This window comes from Lepidochelys kempii, chromosome 5 (assembly GCF_965140285.1).
Source record: "Lepidochelys kempii isolate rLepKem1 chromosome 5, rLepKem1.hap1, whole genome shotgun sequence".
NCBI lineage: Eukaryota > Metazoa > Chordata > Testudines > Cheloniidae > Lepidochelys > Lepidochelys kempii.
This window is the reverse complement of record NC_136384.1, coordinates 70,558,717-70,579,527: the sequence shown is the minus strand read 5'-3', so window position 1 is coordinate 70,579,527 and position 20,811 is coordinate 70,558,717. Positions and strand designations below refer to the sequence as shown.

The 20,811-nt window shown below is 40.8% G+C and overlaps 1 protein-coding gene across 3 annotated transcripts in view; it reads left to right on the top strand.

Moving 5' to 3' along the window:
- TMEM232 (transmembrane protein 232) overlaps positions 1-20,811 on the top strand; it is a 138,466-nt gene that overhangs the window by 60,434 nt on the left and 57,221 nt on the right. For all 3 annotated transcript variants that reach the window (XM_073344672.2, XM_073344673.2, XM_073344674.2), the window contains exons 9-11: positions 2,249-2,372; positions 2,774-2,999; positions 18,457-18,635. In XM_073344672.2, coding sequence (XP_073200773.1) covers positions 2,249-2,372; positions 2,774-2,999; positions 18,457-18,635 — 529 coding nt within the window. The remainder of the gene's footprint in view (positions 1-2,248; positions 2,373-2,773; positions 3,000-18,456; positions 18,636-20,811) is intronic.

Below are 20,811 nucleotides of genomic sequence, written 5' to 3'. Positions count from 1 at the left end.
AACAATGAACAATCCTCCCAACACTTGCACCCCCCCTTTCCTGGGAAATGTTGGATAAAAAGCCTCACCAATTTGCATAGGTGACCACAGACCCAAACCCTTGGATCTGAGAACAGTGAAAAAGCATTCAGTGTTTTACAAGAAGACTTTTAATAAAAAATAGAAGTAAATAGAAATAAAGAAATCCCCCCTGTAAAATCAGGATGGTAGATATCTTACAGGGTAATTAGATTCAAAAACATAGAGAACCCCTCTAGGCAAAACCTTAAGTTACAAAAAAGATACACAGACAGAAATAGTTATTCTATTCAGCACAATTCTTTTCTCAGCCATTTAAAGAAATCATAATCTAACACATACCTAGCTAGATTACTTACTAAAAGTTCTAAGGCTCCATTCCTGGTCTATCCCCGGCCAAAACGACTACAGACAGACACAGACCCTTTGTTTCTCTCCCTCCTCCCAGCTTTTGAAAGTATCTTGTCTCCTCATTGATCATTTTGGTCAGGTGCCAGCGAGGTTACCTTTAGCTTCTTAACCCTTTACAGGTGAGAGGAGCTTTCCCCTGGCCAGGAGGGATTTCAAAGGGGTTTACCCTTCCCTTTATATTTATGACAGCATCCAACAGAAAAGCTGTGGCACTCAGGCATTCAAAGAGCACTAAAGATCTATATGAAGCACACCAAAATCAACAAGAAGATTGGGCTCCTTGTTTGCCTCCTTTCATCCTGAGTGTCAAGGACTCAGGATATCCAAGTTGTCACTAGCTAGATGCATCAAGCTGTGCTTCACAGAGGCATACAAGATGTCAGGTACTCTTGTTCCATATGGAATCAAAGTACACTTCACAAGGTCTATGGTGATTTCTTGGGCAGAAAGAGCTTGTGCTTTCCATGCAGAGATCTGCAGGGCAGCAAAGTGGTAATCAGTTAACACCTTTATTAGGCATTTTAAAATGGACTTTCTGTCTTCTGTAGAAGCCTTCTTTGTCAGGAAGGCGCTGCAAGCAGTGGTCCTGTAATAGCATTGCCAGTCTAGGCAATTAACTCAGGGTGGGCTGGGGGAGGTCTTCTCTATTTCATTCTGTTTTTCTAATCCCTCCCTGCTTCTGTTCACTAATCCCGGTACATAATCATAATTGTGGGAGATACTCAGCTGCAGAATGGTAAATTTCTTATCTGATCATTTGCCTTCTGAAAGCAGCATCTCCCACCATTCTACCATTCCTAGATGGCTTCTTAGCCAAAGGAATTTAATTTTGAGAGGTAGGCCTCTAGACTACTGTACATAGTTTACTGGTTGGCACTGAAGTTATTGTTACTAATCATATTCTACAAGTTTTTATACAGTTTTGGGAGGAATCATCTGGCAGCAGGCCAGAGAAGGGGTCGTGACTATCACAGGCTATGCTACAACTTTGAACTGCTTCCGAAACTGCAGACAGGAAGGGATAGCCCAGGTATAACAGAATTGTGGGAGACACTGCTAGCAGAATGGTACATTTCTTACCTGATAATTTCCTTTCTTGTGCCTTGCTAGAAACTTCCCACCAATTTGATTCATTGTTAGTTATTACCCTTGTTTACCAGTCAGAAATTATGACAAATCATCATTTTTCTCCCTTCTAGTTAGCCAAATAACTCCTACGTCACTGGTAGGGCCAGCATGTTGGCCCTAAGGGTTAGTAGAGGAATGAACTAGATATCTAATAGAGCTTTGCTAACACTAATTTCAATTTGCTAACCCTAATTTCAATGGCTGTGAAAACAGTTTATGTTTTCCATTAAACAAAGTGATATAAATCATTATCTAATGACTTGTTTCCCACCATTTGAACAGAAACCTAGTACTTTTGAGATCTAGCAGTGAACCACTTGTTACCAGTACCAAAATGTTCATTCCATGAATGATGTCAAGGTATAACAGAACTAAGACACCATTAAAGCATGGAGCTAGTTGATCTGCCTTTACTGTGGATCCAGAAAGAAATGTGGAAAGTTTGTGCTTTTCTAGGGCCTGGGTATTGTCAGATCTTTACATTAAACTCACCAAATCTCCATAAATCTGTGGTACACTTTCACTTGCTTTCTAGACTTTGATGTTAACTAGCTCCAACAAATGCCTGCATTTATTGACACTAATTGGTTCTACAAAACAGGACACTAATTGCCTCTGGCTAGCCAATATTTTAAAAATCCATTATTTTATTTTGGATTAAAGTTTTTTTTTTCTGTCTTGAAATATCTAGGTTGGATTCTGTATTAGGTTTGTTGGTCCTTGGAGAGGCTGCCAAATTAAACTTGTCCTGCTTGAAGGTTTTAATGGATCTAGTGAGAGATTTTATTTCAAGCTCTATGTCTCTTCAGAAGCAGGTAACAGCAGTACTAATTTAGATGTAGCAAGAAAATGTGTTTGTTACAAACACTAAATTGGATAGAAGCAAACCATTTATTTTCTTTACTATTTGAAACTGAAAGTCATGTTGATCTTAGTAGTTTGAGATGGGGATAGAATGAGCAGACCAGTTATTTCAATAGAATAAACATCTGGAAGAGTAATCTCCTATTCTTTAACCACTATGTGTGTCTGGTGAATGATTATTTTCTCTGCTATATGATGCACTCACTTCTGGGGAATTAATGTGACTAAATATGACAGTAGATTAGAGATTCTGACTCTGCTCCTATTGTATACTATACTGTTCTTTTGTTAGAACTTGGATTTTGTCAGACTTTCTAGATATTTGATGGAAGTTTTATATTTCTACTAACAGAAAGACAACTGCATAAGAAATCTATCATCCTGGCACTGGGAAATAGGCTACATATACACCACTGTGCTCAGAGACATTTGTTTAAGTGGTATTACCTCAGATTTACAAAAGACAGCTTTTCTTGGATTCTGTGATTGTACAAAACCACCTAAGCATGCAGAAGAATTAAATGGAGCAAGTTTTTTTGACCTTTTGCAATACAGTCCTTCACATGGTCCACATGACTGTAAGTACCAAATAAGCAAAAACAAAACAACCCTCCCCCCCACACACACATATTCCTGCCAATTTTACAAATATGGTAAGCATATTAAAAAGTTCAGCTACAGAAAACTCAATTTGGTGCCCCGTCTTCACTTCCCTGAAAATTTGGGGATAATTTGCTCCTTATTATTTGCCCTATGGTGTTCTTCTTAATCTAGGTAATATAAGAATACAGGTGTATTAACTATATTGTATTTACATTGTAATTATTCTGAGTCATGTATTCTTAGATGAATAAGTGGTAGTTACCGGTATCAATGAACAAAAGCAAAGCACAACTGCACTGTAACTTCAATGTAACTACATGGTAGATTACAGTATACTATTCCTGGCTCTTCCAATGGCCTGCTGCAGGACTCAGGCAAGTCACTTAAACTTCCTTGCCTCAGTTTCCCTATATGTAAAACAAAGGTAATAATACTGACCTCCATTTGTAAAGTGCTTTGAGATCCACTGATGAAAAGTGCTCCATATAAAAGAGCTAAGTATTATTATTCTTATGAACTGTGACCAAGAAATTAAATGAATAAGAAATTTGAAACAGAAGCTCCTCTCTCTTTGTGTAAACTCTCAAAATTACCCATTACCAATTCTTTTAACACCTTTCATTTATTTTACACTGAAAACATGGCACAGGGTGCAGAAAAGATTAATACACAGTAAAACCTCTCTCTTTCTACCAACAACAGTTTATATATATAATGGACATCTAAATATGTGGACACATGATTCATATGTGCACACAAGTGATTGCACATGATTATGTTTGCAAATACCATGATTGCATACATAGTTATACCATAGTTACATATGAAGTGGACAAACATAGAAACGGTTGGTCACCTAATTATCCTTGGAATGTGCAATTGCAGGATCAGTGCCTGCAAATGGAGGACTTGCACACACTGTCATGGAAGCACTGTTGCATATGATTGTTATGTGCACATATCTGGGCTAAATACTTGAGTTTTTAGCCTAGTACATATGGTAGATTGGAGTGATTACATACTTTTCAAGGAAATAAAGGACCGGTGTATAGAAAAATACAGGATAAAACTTTCAGAGTAGCATCCGTGTTAGTCTGTATTCACAAAAAGAAAAGGAGTACTAGTGGCACCTTAGAGACTAACCAATTTATTTGAGCATAAGCATAAGGTGCCACTAGTACTCCTTTTCTTTTAGGATAAAACTTGTTTTTATGGGACAGCACTTCACAATATTGTATTCATGGACCAAAAATCTTATATTAGTATAATACTGTGTGACCCCTTTGCATTATTATTATTTTAAAACATGCATTTTATCTTATCAGATGCTTCTTAGTAGTTGTCCTGAATTTACAATAACTCAGATAGCATTTGTTGCCATTAGAAGTTTTAACTACCCAGAGAACGCCATGTCCATGACAGATGCCAATGAAATCTGAATGAATATAAATATTTTAATTTATTTTCAACTCTAAAAATTAATCTCCTTCATTCCTCCTACCACCATTTTTCTGTCACTACTGCACTACTCCATTTATACCTTATGCATAGTACACAGATATGCATTTATTGCAGGTAAATGATCATCTCTGTCTTTTTAACACCCTTTCAAAGTTATTTGCTCACTGCTCAGATCAGTCAAAAGGCTTTGTATGTTTCTTTTTGTATCTCCTCCTGGGAAAGGTAGTAGTCCTCTGACTCCTTTCGTCATGGCTTTCAGGATCCATCATCCTTTTCTTTTTGTCATATGTGCTCAGGGAAAAAATGTGTTGCACAAAAAGCCTATTATTAACCATAGTATTTCTCGAATAGTCCTATGCTCCCTAAATGATCCTCTCACATAGCAATGTTGGTGACATCTGTCATAAAAATAAAGCCAAATATATGTATTTTTTATTTTGGAGACATTCTAAAAAGCCTCACCACCTTTACTTTCAGGGTTGAAAAAAAACATTGTAAAAATTAACTTCTTAACAGCACAGCTGACCTGGATACATAAAACTTCACTGTTTTTTCCCCCCTGGTTTCCTTTTGAGACCATAAGAAATGCACTGAACTCGGGGGGCTGAGGAAAGAGGGATACAAGACAGATCTGTTACAGCCTCTTCCCCTCTAATGCCTTTCTGGTATGTTGGGATATATCATCACAACACACCAATCACTGCTGGTGCCATTAAGGAACTTCCATGTGTGTTTCTTTTCCATAGGAAGCCCCAGAGCTGGGTGAGATTTGGAATTAGGAACCAGCTTGAGTTCCCGCAAAGACACAAGAGATCAAAAGACGGGGGGAGTCAGAGTCAAGGGAAAGGGGTGAGAAACTGGCCTGGCCTGGAGATGCGAATGATTTTGGATTCAATTTGTGGGGAAACTAGAGGTATAGATTTTTAGAAGGCTATATCGGAGTGGGGCGGGGGGAGGTTAAGTCAGTTGAAACAAGCAAATCATGTAAAGCACTCAGCTACTACAGCGAAGGGCATGATAAGGAAGCCTAGGTAGATAGAAAAATAGATTTTAAAAGGTTCAGGAACAGTGTTGTGGTTTGAACCACTTCTTATTTGATAAGAACTAACTGACCATCTGTAGTGTTTACGTCCCATGAATAATTTAGGCAAAAATGGACATTGAAGGACAGTGAAACCTGAGGACTAATTGACTGAACCCACTTATCTGGAAACGGGCAGGTGGACTTTAAGCTAATAATTATGTGCTTGAGAAAAGTGCCATGGAATTGTTAATGAACATACATTGTCAGAATATGGGCTTTATGTCTCTTCCAAAATATATACATATATGAGACACACACTTTCGCACCCTACCATAATCACACAGTGTCAGGGCATTCTTTGAGTATTCATTCAGGGCAAAGAGTAACATCTATTGAATGTCTTACAGCTTCTAGGTTTATCCCTAGAGGTCTCCTATCAAACTAATGACCACCTCTGGCCCTGCTTAGCTAGTTAGACACAATGAGATGATACCCTGAGGCTCTCCATATAAACACAGTATATACACACGTACATCTGTAGATTTATGGCTTACAGTGGGACTGAGATATTGGGCCTGTCAAGGTTCCCAACACTGGGAACAATGTCTGTCTTACCACTTTGTCGAAAAGCTGAGCCTTCACATTCTTCCTGAGCTGGCACGGAGCAACATTATCTGGATTTGAACACCGTTTGGTAGCTCACAAAATAACTGAAGATGACAGGTCTCCCATCCATCATCACTGTCTCATCAATCATAGCAACACTTGCAGAGCTCTCATGAAGTGGTTATTAAACTCTAGCTTTGAGAGCTTGTCCTTTGCATTTACACCAGGATCGCTACATAGAGACTCCTGAAAGGCTAAAATCATGATCAAGGGAAGATAAAAATAAAAGAAAAGTGTCACATTGATTTCTGAAAGTAAAAGAGTAGACCTTTTGGAAAGTTATACATTCCTACCTCTTTTTTATCCCCAAGAGAATCTATCACTGTGGAATAAGCATGCTAAAATCAAATCTAATTTTTTTTTTGGACACTATTAACTGAGAACATTGTAATTGGGTTTTTTCTTCTCGTTATAAAATGTGTTTGCACTTTTAGGAAATTAAGACAGAATATAAAGATTTATCTTAAGTCAGTGTAAATCTTCAAAACATGCTACTATGTTCCTTCACCACAGAAGACAGATCCTCAGGAAGAGATACAAACAGCAGCAATGAGAAAAAGGCAAGCTAAAAACACCGTCACCTTGTGGTAATACACATAACATAGCCCTAGAACAGTTATGTCTCGATGATACAGAAACCTATTACTGCATATACAGCCTACTTGTATTTTAATAGACACATTACATATACAGGACTATTGACCCACTTGATCTCCCCCCTAGTTAAAATTTTCCAACTTGGTGTGGCCAACTGTGGTATGGCCTTCCAGGACCCTGCCAACAATCTCAAGCAATAGGACTATACACCTATTCAACCTAGAGAGAGTCGTCCCAAGGGGAGATGCATATAGTAATCTCAATAGATGTGGAAATAAAACCCATTATCATAGAATCATAGAATATCAGGGTTGGAAGGGATCTCAGGAGGTCATCTAGTCCAACCCCCTGCTCAAAGCAGGACCAATCCCCAACTAAATCATCCCAGCCAGGGCTTTGACAAGCCTGACCTTGAAAACCTCTAAGGAAGGAGATTCCACCACCTCCCTGGGTAACCCATTCCAGTGCTTCACCACCCTCCTAGTGAAAAAGTTTTTCCTAATATCCAACCTAAACCTCCCCCACTGCAACTTGAGACCATTACTCCTTGTTCTGTCATCTGGTACCACTGAGAACAGTCTAGATCCATCCTCTTTGAAACCCCCCTTCAGATAGTTGAAAGCAGCTATCTAATCCCCCTCATTCTTCTCTTCCACAGACTAAACAATCCCAGTTCCCTCAGCATCTCCTCATAAGTCATGTGCTTCAGCCCCCTAATCATTTTTGTTGCCCTCCACTGGATGCTTTCCAATTTTTCCACATCCTTCTTGTAGTGTGGGGCCCGAAACTGGACACAGTACTCCAGATGAGGCCTCACCAATGTCAAATAGAAGGGAATGATCACGTCCCTCGATCTGCTGGCAATGCCCCTACTTATACAGCCCAAAATGCCGTTAGCCTTCTTGGCAACAAGAACACACTCTTGACTCATATTCAGCTTCTCGTCCACTCTAATCCCTAGGTCCTTTTCTGCAGAACTGTTGCCTAGCCATTTGGTCCCTAGTCTGTAGCAGTGCATAGGATTCTTCTGTCCTAAGTGCAGGACTCTGCACTTGTCCTTGTTGAACCTCATCAGATTTCTTTTGGCCCAATCCTCTAATTTGCCTAGGTCCCTCTGTATTCTATCCCTACCATCCAACGTATCTATCACTCCTCCCAGTTTAGTGTCATCTGCAAACTTGCTGAGGGTGCAGTCCATGCTATCCTCCAGATCGTTAATGAAGATATTGAAAAAAAAACGGCCCCAGGACTGACCCTTGGGGCACTCCGCTTGATACCGGCTGCCAACTAGACATGGAGCCATTGATCGCTACCCGTTGAGCCCAACAATCTAGCCAGCTTTCTATACACTTTACAGTCCATTTGTCCAGTCCATACTTCTTTAACTTGCTGGCAAGAGTACTGTGGGAGACCATATCAAAAGCTTTGCTGAAGTCAAGGAATAACACATCTACTGCTTTCCCTTCATCCACAGAGTCAGTTATCTTGTCACAGAAGGTGATTAGATTGGTCAGGCATGACTTGCCCTTGGTGAATCCATGCTGACTGTTCCTGATCACTTTCCTCTCCTCTAAGTGCTGCAGAATTGATTCCTTGAGGACCTGCTCCATGATTTTTCCAGGGACTGAGGTGAGGCTGACTGGCCTGTAGTTCCCAGGATCCTCCTTATAAATACCTATAAGGCAGTGATTCTCAACCTTTTTCATACTATGACCCCATGCTGTAACAGAAAAAAAATTCAGTAGCGCTCCTCCCATAAATTTCAGCAGCCTCTCTCATCTCACCAATCAGAAAATGAGGGTGATAGGAACTCTCTGTGATTTAAGGCCAAATTCTGAAATCCTTTCTCACTTTTCATTTAAATCTTACTTGGACAAACTCCTATTCAGATCAGTGAGAAGTCTCTTTATGTATCCAATCCAGTATCCTGATGCTGCTGGGAAATCACACAACCGGTTACCATCAAGAAGGCAGCTCTGTTCTAGCCTAGTCCAATTCTCAGCTTGTGTAAGGTAAAGAAAGGGATGCCTCAACACATTAGATTCACTACAGCAGCTCTCTCTTCATCACCTCACTTCTTCAAACCTTAGCTAGCCAGTTCTCTCCTAGATTATGCTGGGACTCTTTTCTTGTCTCCTCCTCCCTCCTGCTGGGGGGCTTCATTGCCATTCTGACAAAAGTGGTTTTTCCTGGTCCGCTTCCACACTATGCATTCAGTTGGCTCCTATATCTCACACTGCTCATGGCTTGGTGTCAATCCACTCTGTCCAGGAAGGACCCACTCAGCAAGACTGCCAAGATGTCTAACAAAGATGGAGTTGGGTAGGCCCTGCTCCTTCTGGGTGTGTCTTTTTTCCATGATCCCAGTGTGTTCCTTGGCCTCACTTTTGGCAGCCCCCTAGAAGATTTCATTGGAATAGCTAGCAATGCTTATGGCCAGAAGAGGTATTTTCCTAGTCTGTTGTTCTCAGATCAAGTGCTGACATGCTTATGGGCATCATTATCTATTCCAGCTAAGGTTTGCAGTCAGTCCAGCTGTATGTCATTTGTTTCAGTCAGCATATGGATGTTTTATAAATATTCACAACTGCTGATTGTGTGAGGACAGTTATATGAATACAGCCACAAATCCTGGACTTGAGTTCAACTGTCCAGTTATAAATATTCCTCTGAGCTAACTTGTCTTCCTGGCAAATCACAGGAGTCCACAAGTGAAGAAACAGAGACCATCCAAATCAAAGTATATAGGAAAAGAAACCAACAAGTGGGCCAACCCAATCACTTGTCTGCTCTTGACTGCTTGGCATGCTCGCCCCAACACAACAAGAATTTGTTTGGGGGTCAGATGGTGAAATATTTTGATTTGAAAATGGCAATTTCATGAGAATTTTTTAAACTTAAGAAGTACATAGCCTTGTATTAAATGTAGCTGCCTTAAAATCCCTGTGGCTGCATTTTTCTTTCAGCAATGGTGTCAGAATTAAATAACAAATGTCTAGGAAAATATTGATCTGAGTGTTGCAACACTGAGTTTCACTGCCTATACCACAGCACTTTGCTATCTTTCCTGTACAGTTCAAACATTTGCTAAAACTATTAATCACTGTTGTATATAATTAGGTAGTGTCAGTACTCTCCTAGGTGCTTTACAGAAATGTGGGAAGACAAACTCCCTGCCCCAAGCGTTTACATTCTGAATAGGCAATATATAATTGCAGGGTGGATAGGATGGGATTTAACAAAAACCTGTATTTAACTAGTCAAGCACAGAACACATCAGGTTAATTCCATGATTTAATATATATTTATTTATCTCTGCAGGGTGGAGTGGAGATTACAGGCCTTTTGATAATGTAAACTGTTGCCAAGTTTTTAAAAGTTGGGTGCCTAAAGTTAGGCTTCTAAATCCATACTTAAGTGCCTAAATAAGTGGCCTGATTTTTCAGATATGTTATTTTGAGGGTTTAGGTGCTGTTCCTCTATATAAGAGTGCATTACATTGTAACTAACTCACCTAAGCTTCGCTCAGAGAGTAAATTCCTGAGCCAGGATAAAATCCACAGCTCCTGCTTCACTCCCTGTTGCCTTATTTCCTAGACCATTCCATTTTTCTCTAATTGCATATTAGGATTTTTTCCTATAATGTTTATGTAAAAATATCTCTAGAAAGTTTTTAAGTGACAAAGTTAACATCTGCTCAAGCTAGCACAGCTGCCTTTCAGGAAGGCATAGAGAAAAATCAACTGCCATTTTGCTTGTGCTCCATGCTATATCAGAAGGCAGCAGAATTTATAAACACTGATTAAGAGTTCAGCCTCTCTTATTTTCAGAGAGGTCAGTGTGTGGGAAAAATGTGTCTCATTTAAAATTTACTTGATACAGTAATTGTCTTGACTCTTGCATTAGAATTGCATTGGGGTGATACAGCTGTTGCTGAATTACCACTGACATTTTTGTCTTCAGTGCATGCTAAATTAACAATATGTTAAAAGACCAGAAAATGGAATAACCAGAAAACTCAGAATGGTTCTTTTCAGGTCCCTTAAATGGCTAATGATTCTTTCTTTCTTTCTTTCTTTCTTTCTTTCTTTGGACTTCTGTTGCTGGGGCTTTATACATTTTTGCCAGAGTAGTCACTTGGTTAGCTGTCAGAAGCAGATTTCCTTTCAATATATTTAAAGCAACATTTTTGAAAGCTGCCACTAGGTCATCCAAAGCAGAACAGAAGAGTGCCTTGTGATGCTGCAGGGGACTTGGATGAGTAGTTTTATAACAGTCAGGTTTCTCAGCAAATGTCTAGACATGATTATTAGATTGCAGTCCACTTTTTATGACAGTTCTAACTTACTGCCATCTGTCTTTATAAGCAGAATTTTATATATATATATATATATATATATATTTTTTGCACTGGCTGTGTGCCATTTGGGTACAATAAGTTCTCACAAATATTCTTCTTTGAGAAGACCGTAGCAGAGTTTAAATCAACAAGAAAAGAGCCACATGGCTCACTTGTTAAATCATCAATGGCTTTTAAAAAGGACTTGTGACTTGCTGGAGTATAGTTGGCTGAATGCTTTTATTATTTGTAATTTATCTTGTGGGTTTTAGAGCAAACCATATTCAGACTGATGATTCTTCTGTTGTGCTGGTACTATATTGTTCCTTGTTGAACAAAGATTTAGAGCTTGTAAAGAGAGATGGTTTGTGCAAAACACTTATCTTTTATGAAAGTGAGATATATTGATAGTGAATGCTACATAATGGATACATTTTCACCATTGTATTTTGCTATTAATTATCATCTTTATGATAGCACCTACGGTCTGCACACACTCAGGAACACACTACACACAGCCCCATGAGCTCATAATCTAAGCCTCCTATCATGTAAATTGATCTGATCTGGGAGAGGGAGAAGACTTCTGTTCCTTGAATATCCCCGTTGACTTCAAGGTACATATTATATACTTTGACAAAACTGGTTAAATACACATCAGCTATACTCAGCAGCCCAAGCTATCCATTATTAGTTGGTCAAAGCTCTATTTCTGATTTAATACTGTTCAGCTAATGTATTATTCAACAGATATTGGTGAAATTAGACTAATATATTTACAAATATGTTTTCTGTGATTTTCTCCACCTCTGATGCTTGTAGCTAAATCTATTTATTTATACAGTAATCATACTCAAAAAGTTCCTTCCACTATCAGGGATATTTCTGCTTTCAATTGATTTCCCATCTAAGAACTGGAATGTCTCTGAAAGCAGCAGAATTTCCAAATGAAGGAAACTTAACTTAAACTGCTGTAATTGTGTGTGTGCATACCATTTGTATGTGTGCAGTGTATATGTGCAATTTGAATTCCCAGAAAAAAGTCAATTGTAGTTAGCAAATTAATAATTGAAATGCCTGGACACTGAGAGCTAAGGTTAAACTTACCATAAAGTATATAAATCCACAGCTAATGTACCCAAACTACCAAACTTTGTCCCTTTGACAATCCCAACCTCTCATCTACCCTTCTTTTTTTCTTTTATAGCTGCTTTGTAAGATGTGATCATAGAATCATAGAATATCAGGGTTGGAAGGGACCCCAGAAGGTCATCTAGTCCAACCCCCTGCTCGAAGCAGGACCAATTCCCAGTTAAATCATCCCAGCCAGGGCTTTGTCAAGCCTGACCTTAAAAACCTCTAAGGAAGGAGATTCTACCACCTCCCTAGGTAACGCATTCCAGTGTTTCACCACCCTCATAGTGAAAAAGTTTTTCCTAATATCCAATCTAAACCTCCCCCACTGCAACTTGAGACCATTACTCCTCGTTCTGTCATCTGCTACCATTGAGAACAGTCTAGAGCCATCCTCTTTGGAACCCACTTTCAGGTAGTTGAAAGCAGCTATCAAATCCCCCCTCATTCTTCTCTTCTGCAGACTAAACAATCCCAGCTCCCTCAGCCTCTCCTCATAAGTCATGTGTTCTAGACCCCTAATCATTTTTGTTGCCCTTCGCTGGACTCTCTCCAATTTATCCACATCCTTCTTGTAGTGTGGGGCCCAAAACTGGACACAGTACTCCAGATGAGGCCTCACCAATGTCGAATAGAGGGGAACGATCACATCCCTCGATCTGCTCGCTATGCCCCTACTTATACATCCCAAAATGCCATTGACCTTCTTGGCAACAAGGGCACACTGCTGACTCATATCCAGCTTCTCATCCACTGTCACCCCTAGGTCCTTTTCTGCAGAACTGCTGCCTAGCCATTCGGCCCCTAGTCTGTAGCGGTGCATTGGATTCTTCCGTCCTAAGTGCAGGACCCTGCACTTATCCTTATTGAACCTCATCAGATTTCTCCTGGCCCAATCCTCCAAATTGTCTAGGTCCTTCTGTATCCTATCCCTCCCCTCCAGCGTATCTACCACTCCTCCCAGTTTAGTATCATCCGCAAATTTGCTGAGAGTGCAATCTACACCATCCTCCAGATCATTTATGAAGATATTGAACAAAACCGGCCCCAGGACCGACCCCTGGGGCACTCCACTTGACACCGGCTGCCAACTAGACATGGAGCCATTGATCACTACCCGTTGAGCCCGACAATCTAGCCAGCTTTCTACCCACCTTATAGTGCATTCATCCAGCCCATACTTCCTTAACTTGCTGACAAAAATACTGTGGGAGACTGTGTCAAAAGCTTTGCTAAAGTCAAGAAACAATACATCCACTGCTTTCCCTTCATCCACAGAACCAGTAATCTCATCATAAAAGGCGATTAGATTAGTCAGGCATGACCTTCCCTTGGTGAATCCATGCTGGCTGTTCCTGATCACTTTCCTCTCATGCAAGTGCTTCAGGATTGATTCTTTGAGGACCTGCTCCATGATTTTTCTAGGGACTGAGGTGAGGCTGACTGGCCTGTAGTTCCCAGGATCCTCCTTCTTCCCTTTTTTAAAGATTGGCACTACATTAGCCTTTTTCCAGTCATCCGGGACTTCCCCCGTTCGCCATGAGTTTTCAAAGATAATGGCCAATGGCTCTGCAATCACAGCCGCCAATTCCTTCAGCACTCTCGGATGCAACTCGTCCGGCCCCATGGACTTGTGCTCATCCAGCTTTTCTAAATAGTCCCTAACCACCTCTTTCTCCACAGAGGGCTGGCCATCTCTTCCCCATTTTGTGATGCCCAGCGCAGCAGTCTGGGAGCTGACCTTGTTAGTGAAGACAGAGGCAAAAAAAGCATTGAGTACATTAGCTTTTTCCACATCCTCTGTCACTAGGTTGCCTCCCTCATTCAGGGGCCCACACTTTCCTTGGCTTTCTTCTTGTTGCCAACATACCTGAAGAAACCCTTCTTGTTACTCTTGACATCTCTTGCTAGCTGCAGCTCCAGGTGCGATTTGGCCCTCCTGATATCATTCCTACATGCCCGAGCAATATTTTTATACTCTTCCCTTGTCATATGTCCAACCTTCCACTTCTTGTAAGCTTCTTTTTTATGTTTAAGATCCACTAGGATTTCACCATTAAGCCAAGCTGGTCGCCTGCCATATTTACTATTCTTTCGACTCATCGGGATGGTTTGTCCCTGTAACCTCAACAGGGATTCCTTGAAATACAGCCCGCTCTCCTGGACTCCTTTCCCCTTCATGTTAGTCCCCCAGGGGATTCTGACCATCCGTTCCCTGAGGGAGTCGAAGTCTGCTTTCCTGAAGTCCAGGGTCCGTATCCTGCTGCTTACCTTTCTTCCCTGTGTCAGGATCCTGAACTCAACCAACTCATGGTCACTGCCTCCCAGATTCCCATCCACTTTTGCTTCCCCCACTAATTCTACCCGGTTTGTGAGCAGCAGGTCAAGAAAAGCGCCCCCCCAGTTGGCTCCTCTAGCACTTGCGCCAGGAAATTGTCCCCTACGCTTTCCAAAAACTTCCTGGATTGTCTATGCACTGCTGTATTGCTCTCCCAGCAGATATCAGGAAAATTAAAGTCACCCATGAGAATCAGGGCATGCGATCTAGCAGCTTCCGTGAGCTGCCGGAAGAAAGCCTCATCTACCTCATCCCCCTGGTCCGGTGGTCTATAGCAGACTCCCACCACTACATCACTCTTGTTGCACACACTTCTAAACTTAATCCAGAGACACTCAGGTTTTTCTACAGTTTCGTACCGGAGCTCTGAGCAGTCATACTGCTCCCTTACATACAGTGCTACTCCCCAACCTTTTTTGCCCTGCCTGTCCTTCCTGAACAGTTTATAACCATCCATGACAGTACTCCAGTCATGTGAGTTATCCCACCAAGTCTCTGTTATTCCAATCACGTCATAGTTCCTTGACATCAGCAGGACCTCCAGTTCTCCCTGCTTGTTTCCAAGGCTTTGTGCATTCGTATATAAGCACTTGAGATAACCTGTTGATCGCCCCTCATTCCCAGTATGAGGCAGGAGCCCTCCCCTCACAGACATTCCTGCCTGTGCTTCCTCCCGGTATCCCGCTTTCCCACTTACCTCAGGGCTTTGGTCTCCTTTCCCCGGTGAACCTAGTTTAAAGCCCTCCTCACTAGGTTAGCCAGCCTGCTGGCAAAGATGCTCTTCCCTCTCTTCGTAAGATGGAGCCCGTCTCTGCCCAGCACTCCTCCTTCATGGAACACCATCCCATGGTCAAAGAATCCAAAGCCTTCTCTCCGACACCACCTGCGTAGCCATTCATTGACTTCGACGATTCGACGGTCCCTACCCAGGCCTTTTCCTTCCACAGGAAGGATGGACGAGAACACCACTTGTGCCTCCAACTCCTTTATCCTTCTTCCCAGAGCCACGTAGTCCACAGTGATCCGCTCAAGGTCATTCTTGGCAGTATCATTGGTGCCCACGTGGAGAAGCAGGAAGGGGTAGCGATCCGAGGGCTTGATGAGTCTCGGCAGTCTCTCCGTCACATCGCGAATCCTAGCCCCTGGCAAGCAGCAGACTTCTCGGTTTTCCCGGTCAGGGCGGCAGATAGATGACTCAGTCCCCCGGAGGAGAGAGTCCCCGACCACCACCACCCGCCTTCTCCTCTTGGGAGTGGTGGTCGTGGAACCCCCAACCTCAGGACATCGCATCTCATGCCTTCCAACCAGCCTTCCAACCAGCCTTCCAACCATGCCTTCCAACCATGCCTTCCAACCAGTCTCCTTCTGCTTTCTCGCCCCAGACATATCATCTGGTCCACTCTCCGCAACGGTACCTGTGGAGAGAACATGAAAGTAGTTATGTTGGATCACATCCAAAAGCTACAGTTTATATTCTCATGGAGTATCCTCCATCAATTTTGAGAGAACTACCAAGTAGTCCACTGGCTCCCATTCATTTCAGGATTCCATTTACAAATTTACCTCCTTAATTTTAAAACCTTCCATGGAGTTGATTCAGCCTCTTCATGGACCTTTTTGTTCTCAAATCCCTGCTCCACACCCTCTTTAAATCTTGTACTTGACCTGTCTGTTCCTTCATGCAATCTGCCCACTATGGGCAGGGGAGGCTTTGCTGCAATTCCTGTAATCTGGAACAACCTTCCTGTAGCTCTCTGCTCATACTAGTATTCTCTCTGGTTGAAAATCTTTTGTAAACACGCACGCTGCCTCTTCCTTTGCCTAAATTTCTTAATTTCTCTCATGCCCCTGTGTTCATTTATTAATTTTAACATAGTTACAAGGTGTAAAGCCTTTTGGGATAGTTTGTATGAAAGACCCTCTACAAAACAAAATTGGATTGTATATACGTCCTGCATGGTGTCATTTATTTTTTCTTATAGTTTGCATGATCTCTTTCTCATCTAATTAATTTTCCAGTGTTTGTTTTGTGTTCTCTTCCTACAATTATCAGTCACACCATGATTTTTGGTTCTCTGTATACCTTGTATTTGCTTTAGTGCAATATTATTTACACATTCACCTTATAATTCATGGTTGAAAGAACAGATTCAGTGAATACTTTCTTTACAAGGCACTGGCTACTAAGTGTCCTCTATAGCTTTGGTTTCAGATCCACTTTTGAAGGTCTTCAGTGCAACTACTTAAAGTCTTACTGGACTTAAGTAATTCAGACAAAATGGATTTGTGTCTCCTCACTGTTTTTGAAGTACATTCGTTGTACTTCAGCCTCTGACGCTTTGTGCTTGAGGTCTCTGGGCCAAGTTCTGCTCTTAGTTACACTGACTCACTGTTTTGTGCCTGTTATCCATGCTGACTTATCAGTTATCCAGAATCTTGTTAATCAGGTTCATACCATTTGTGCTAGTTTTAAATTCTCTCAGGCTGACCTTCAAGCTGCAGATCTCCATGATGGTAACAACTTGGGTAACAGAGTTGTCCCCTAGAAATCAATAATCCTCAAATTGCAAACAACTCATCGCTTGCTTTTGGGACCTGTGCTTGACCACTAGTACACGTGAAGGGATATAATGCTCAAAACCAACGATTACCTTCAAAAACAGGAAATACAGTAGTGTTTTCTGGAACTGATCAATGATTTAATAATACCATTTGCGTATACATACATTCATTCACATAATTTTATGTTTTTTTGTGTTGTTAGACCTGAATGTTTTGGGGTCTAGTGTCCAAAAGATTCAGAATAATACTTTTATTTCCAATAGCTTTAAGCTATGCATATTTTATGTTTGTAAGATACAGCCTACAATAGTGTGGGTTTGTTCCAGAGTTCATGCTACATTAATCTCAATTCTAACAAGGGCAACTAAATCTCTTATTTAATATTTATAAATCTGAATATTTTGTGCACAGTTCCCTTAAAAATACTCCAGTCCTCTTTTTCCTTAAATTCACTAGGAATACACAGTGGCACTGGCTTCTATAAAAAACTGTCTCCGATCTTGATACAGCAAGGTGCTCAGCACAATCTGCCAATTGCTAAGCCTTCTGAGCTCTTGTTGACTTCAAAGGGAATCAAACATGCTACTGAGCACCTTTCAGGAGGCACTCAGCAGACTGCAGGACCAGGCTGCTAGATAGCAAGTGAGCATTACCTCATTATTTGAAATTTCCCTTAGACTACTAAGGGCGTGTAGGGGACATTATGAATGTGGAGGTAGTGTTATTTTAGACAACATGGGAAAGGTTTTCAGGGCAACCACTGTAATTTAACTTGTTTGGTTCCTTTGACACTTTAAATACTTTTATGCTTATATGAAGTCTTCTACCTTCTGTTCCGAACAGAAAAGGGAATGGCAGTATTTTTTCATAAGAGCTGAACAATAGTGCACTGAGATCAAATCATTTTGCAAGTCTGGAATACTGTAATGGAGACTTATTTTCATTAGCAGGCTTAGGCATCTTAACTTGATACTTAATCCCTCCCACTCCATTTCCCCCTCCTTTCCCAGACACCCCACCCCTACACACACACACAGAGTTTTCTTAGTCAGACTCACATATGCCAACAAAATCTGTGATCTAAGAGATTTGATTATTCTGTTCCAAAATCAAGTATGGCTGTAGGATGGCTGAATTCACTAAGCCAAGCTCTCTGCAACACTTCCCACAAAAACCTGAAGCATACTTTTCTGTATTATATTAACTCTGCATTTAATAAAGGTTTTCTGTTTCTTTGTCTCTTCCTAAAATAGATTAATCTGATACCAAAATTGTTACATGTACCACATGCTAAAATATAATTATTTGCAGGTGAAGAACTATTCTGGGTTATTCGCTATGGTGTTGTTTACAATCTCGTTGTGATGTGCAATGAACTCTGTGGGGATGTGAGTCGAGAAGGCTTAAGGAATGCAGTATGGAAAGCTTTACAGAAACAAAAGAACAATGAAAAGGATAGCCGAGTCCTGGAAGCCATAAGAGTAGCTGAGGTATGTATAAAATCTAGTAACTGGAATAGACCATCACTCCAGCTGGTCACCAGTGCATCATAATCTAAACACTTATTTTTAGAGTGAAAAAATGAGAGTACCTTTAATTAAAGGAGCAATCTCTGAGCCGTGACTGGTAGCAAATGCATAGGTTAGTGGTATTGGTCTCTGCAGCCTACTTTGATATTTGTCAAAATGTGGAGGTACTTTAATTTAAAATAGGTTTTAAAGGGTTACTGTTTAGGTAAAAACTGACTTATTTTAAGTTTGATACAGCAAAGAATATACTTTGGCTTCTAAATCCCTTAATATTTCGATTGTTTTTTTTATATTGCCTCCATGTTATTCAAACACACCAAAAATAGTGAATGAGCTTCTCCGTCTGGTTTTCTGGTCAGCAGTTAACTATTATTAGTGATCTTTACAGTCCTGCCAATATTGCTGGTGGCTGATGCCTAGGCAGGAATAAGACACTGCTATACTACCTTTTGCTCAGATGGAAACAAAAGACTAAAAAGAATCATTGTGTTTTCTAAGGTTCAGTCCAGCTCTCATGGCAATCAGTGTTAAAACTGCTATGGATCTCAACAGTGTGGGATTATTTATTCTGTGAACAACGTTATTGCCTAGAGTCCCCAGGTGAGATCAGGTCCCCATTGTGCTAGCTACTGTACAAACACAAAGTAAGAGGCAGTCCCTGCCTCAAAGAGTTTACACTTCAAGTAGACAAGAGAAACAAAGGGTGGGAGAAAGGGTGTATTATCCCCATTTTACAGATGTGGAACATAGACTCCGAGATAAAACGACTTGCCCAAGATCACACAGGAGGGTCTGTGGGAGGGTGAGGAATTGAACCCAGGACGCTGAATCACAATCAAATGCTTTTATCACAAGACTGTACCTTTTAAAAAAAATCCCAAACATCAGTGCTCACTAGACAATACCTCTGAGTTGTGTAACATTTCAAGGGGCACCAGGCAGGGTTATCTCCTATAGACGTCATTGTTAACTCTATCAACTGAGCCTTTGAAAGTAGTTCTTCAGAGTTAATGAAGGAAGGAAATCAGGGGACTTAACAGGGTGAACAAGGAGCAAAAAAATCTTCTAAATGCTGATGCTGATATTTTATTTAACTTAATGAAAACAGATGATTTCATTCTGTAACTTCTTAAACTGTCAGCTATATTTTGCTATATCTCAGAGCAGAACATTAAACTGGAAACAGTGTCTGTCAATATCTAGAGGGTCTAGTCTATCATATTTTATCCACAGAATAGAAGTAGGTAAAAGGGTAACATCACTGGGACTTAAGAATTTGGCAATTATTTTTTCAAGTGTGCTTTAGAGGAATGTAGACTCCATTCTTCATAATATAGAAACAGAATTACAGAAGTGGGATAAGTTACAGTTAAGACAGGTAAGGAAGATAAATGTGTTGAAAATGGTGCCTGCAGAAAAGTTAAATTATGTATTAAATTCTCTGCCCAGTCCTATTATCTTAGGAAATTAGATAAGAATGTCTGATTTATTTAACTGTGATGAAAATAGGCCTAGGAGATTAAGTATTGAAATCTTTGATAGCCTAGAGAACACAAGGGGATTTGTCAGCTATTCACTAGATATTCTTGGACATTTGCCTTTGCCCAACATAATTAAGGCATATTGTTTACCTTTTCCTGCATAAGTGCATGTGGAGTGAAGGGGTGGGTGCGTGGGGGGGAGGGGAGGGAAGGAATGCTTAGACTAGCACTCCTTGAATGCAGGTGGTAGGTAGTTTCACACCCAGCAGCAACCCACAATGATAAGGAGCGTGATGAACTGGGCTTGAGGCATGGTCATGGCCCCTCCCACTTCACATGCATACTAGCATCTGGCAGCAGGTGCAAGGAGAGGATAGTGGTGTATGGGAGGGAATATATAATATATCTTTTACTAGCAGGAATAAGGAACATTATCCAGCATGCTTCCCACAGTGTTCTGAGAGATCCTCTCAGCAAAAACTACAGAGCACTTCCATTCAGCTGCTACAGGTACACCTACACACAGCACTCACCCTGGGATCAAGGCAACAGTATGTTCCTGAAGCTAACTAGCACCTCAGCACAAATCAAAAAGGTAAATTTCCCTACTTCATTTTCAGTGAACCACATTACAAGATAATTGATAATGGCCTACT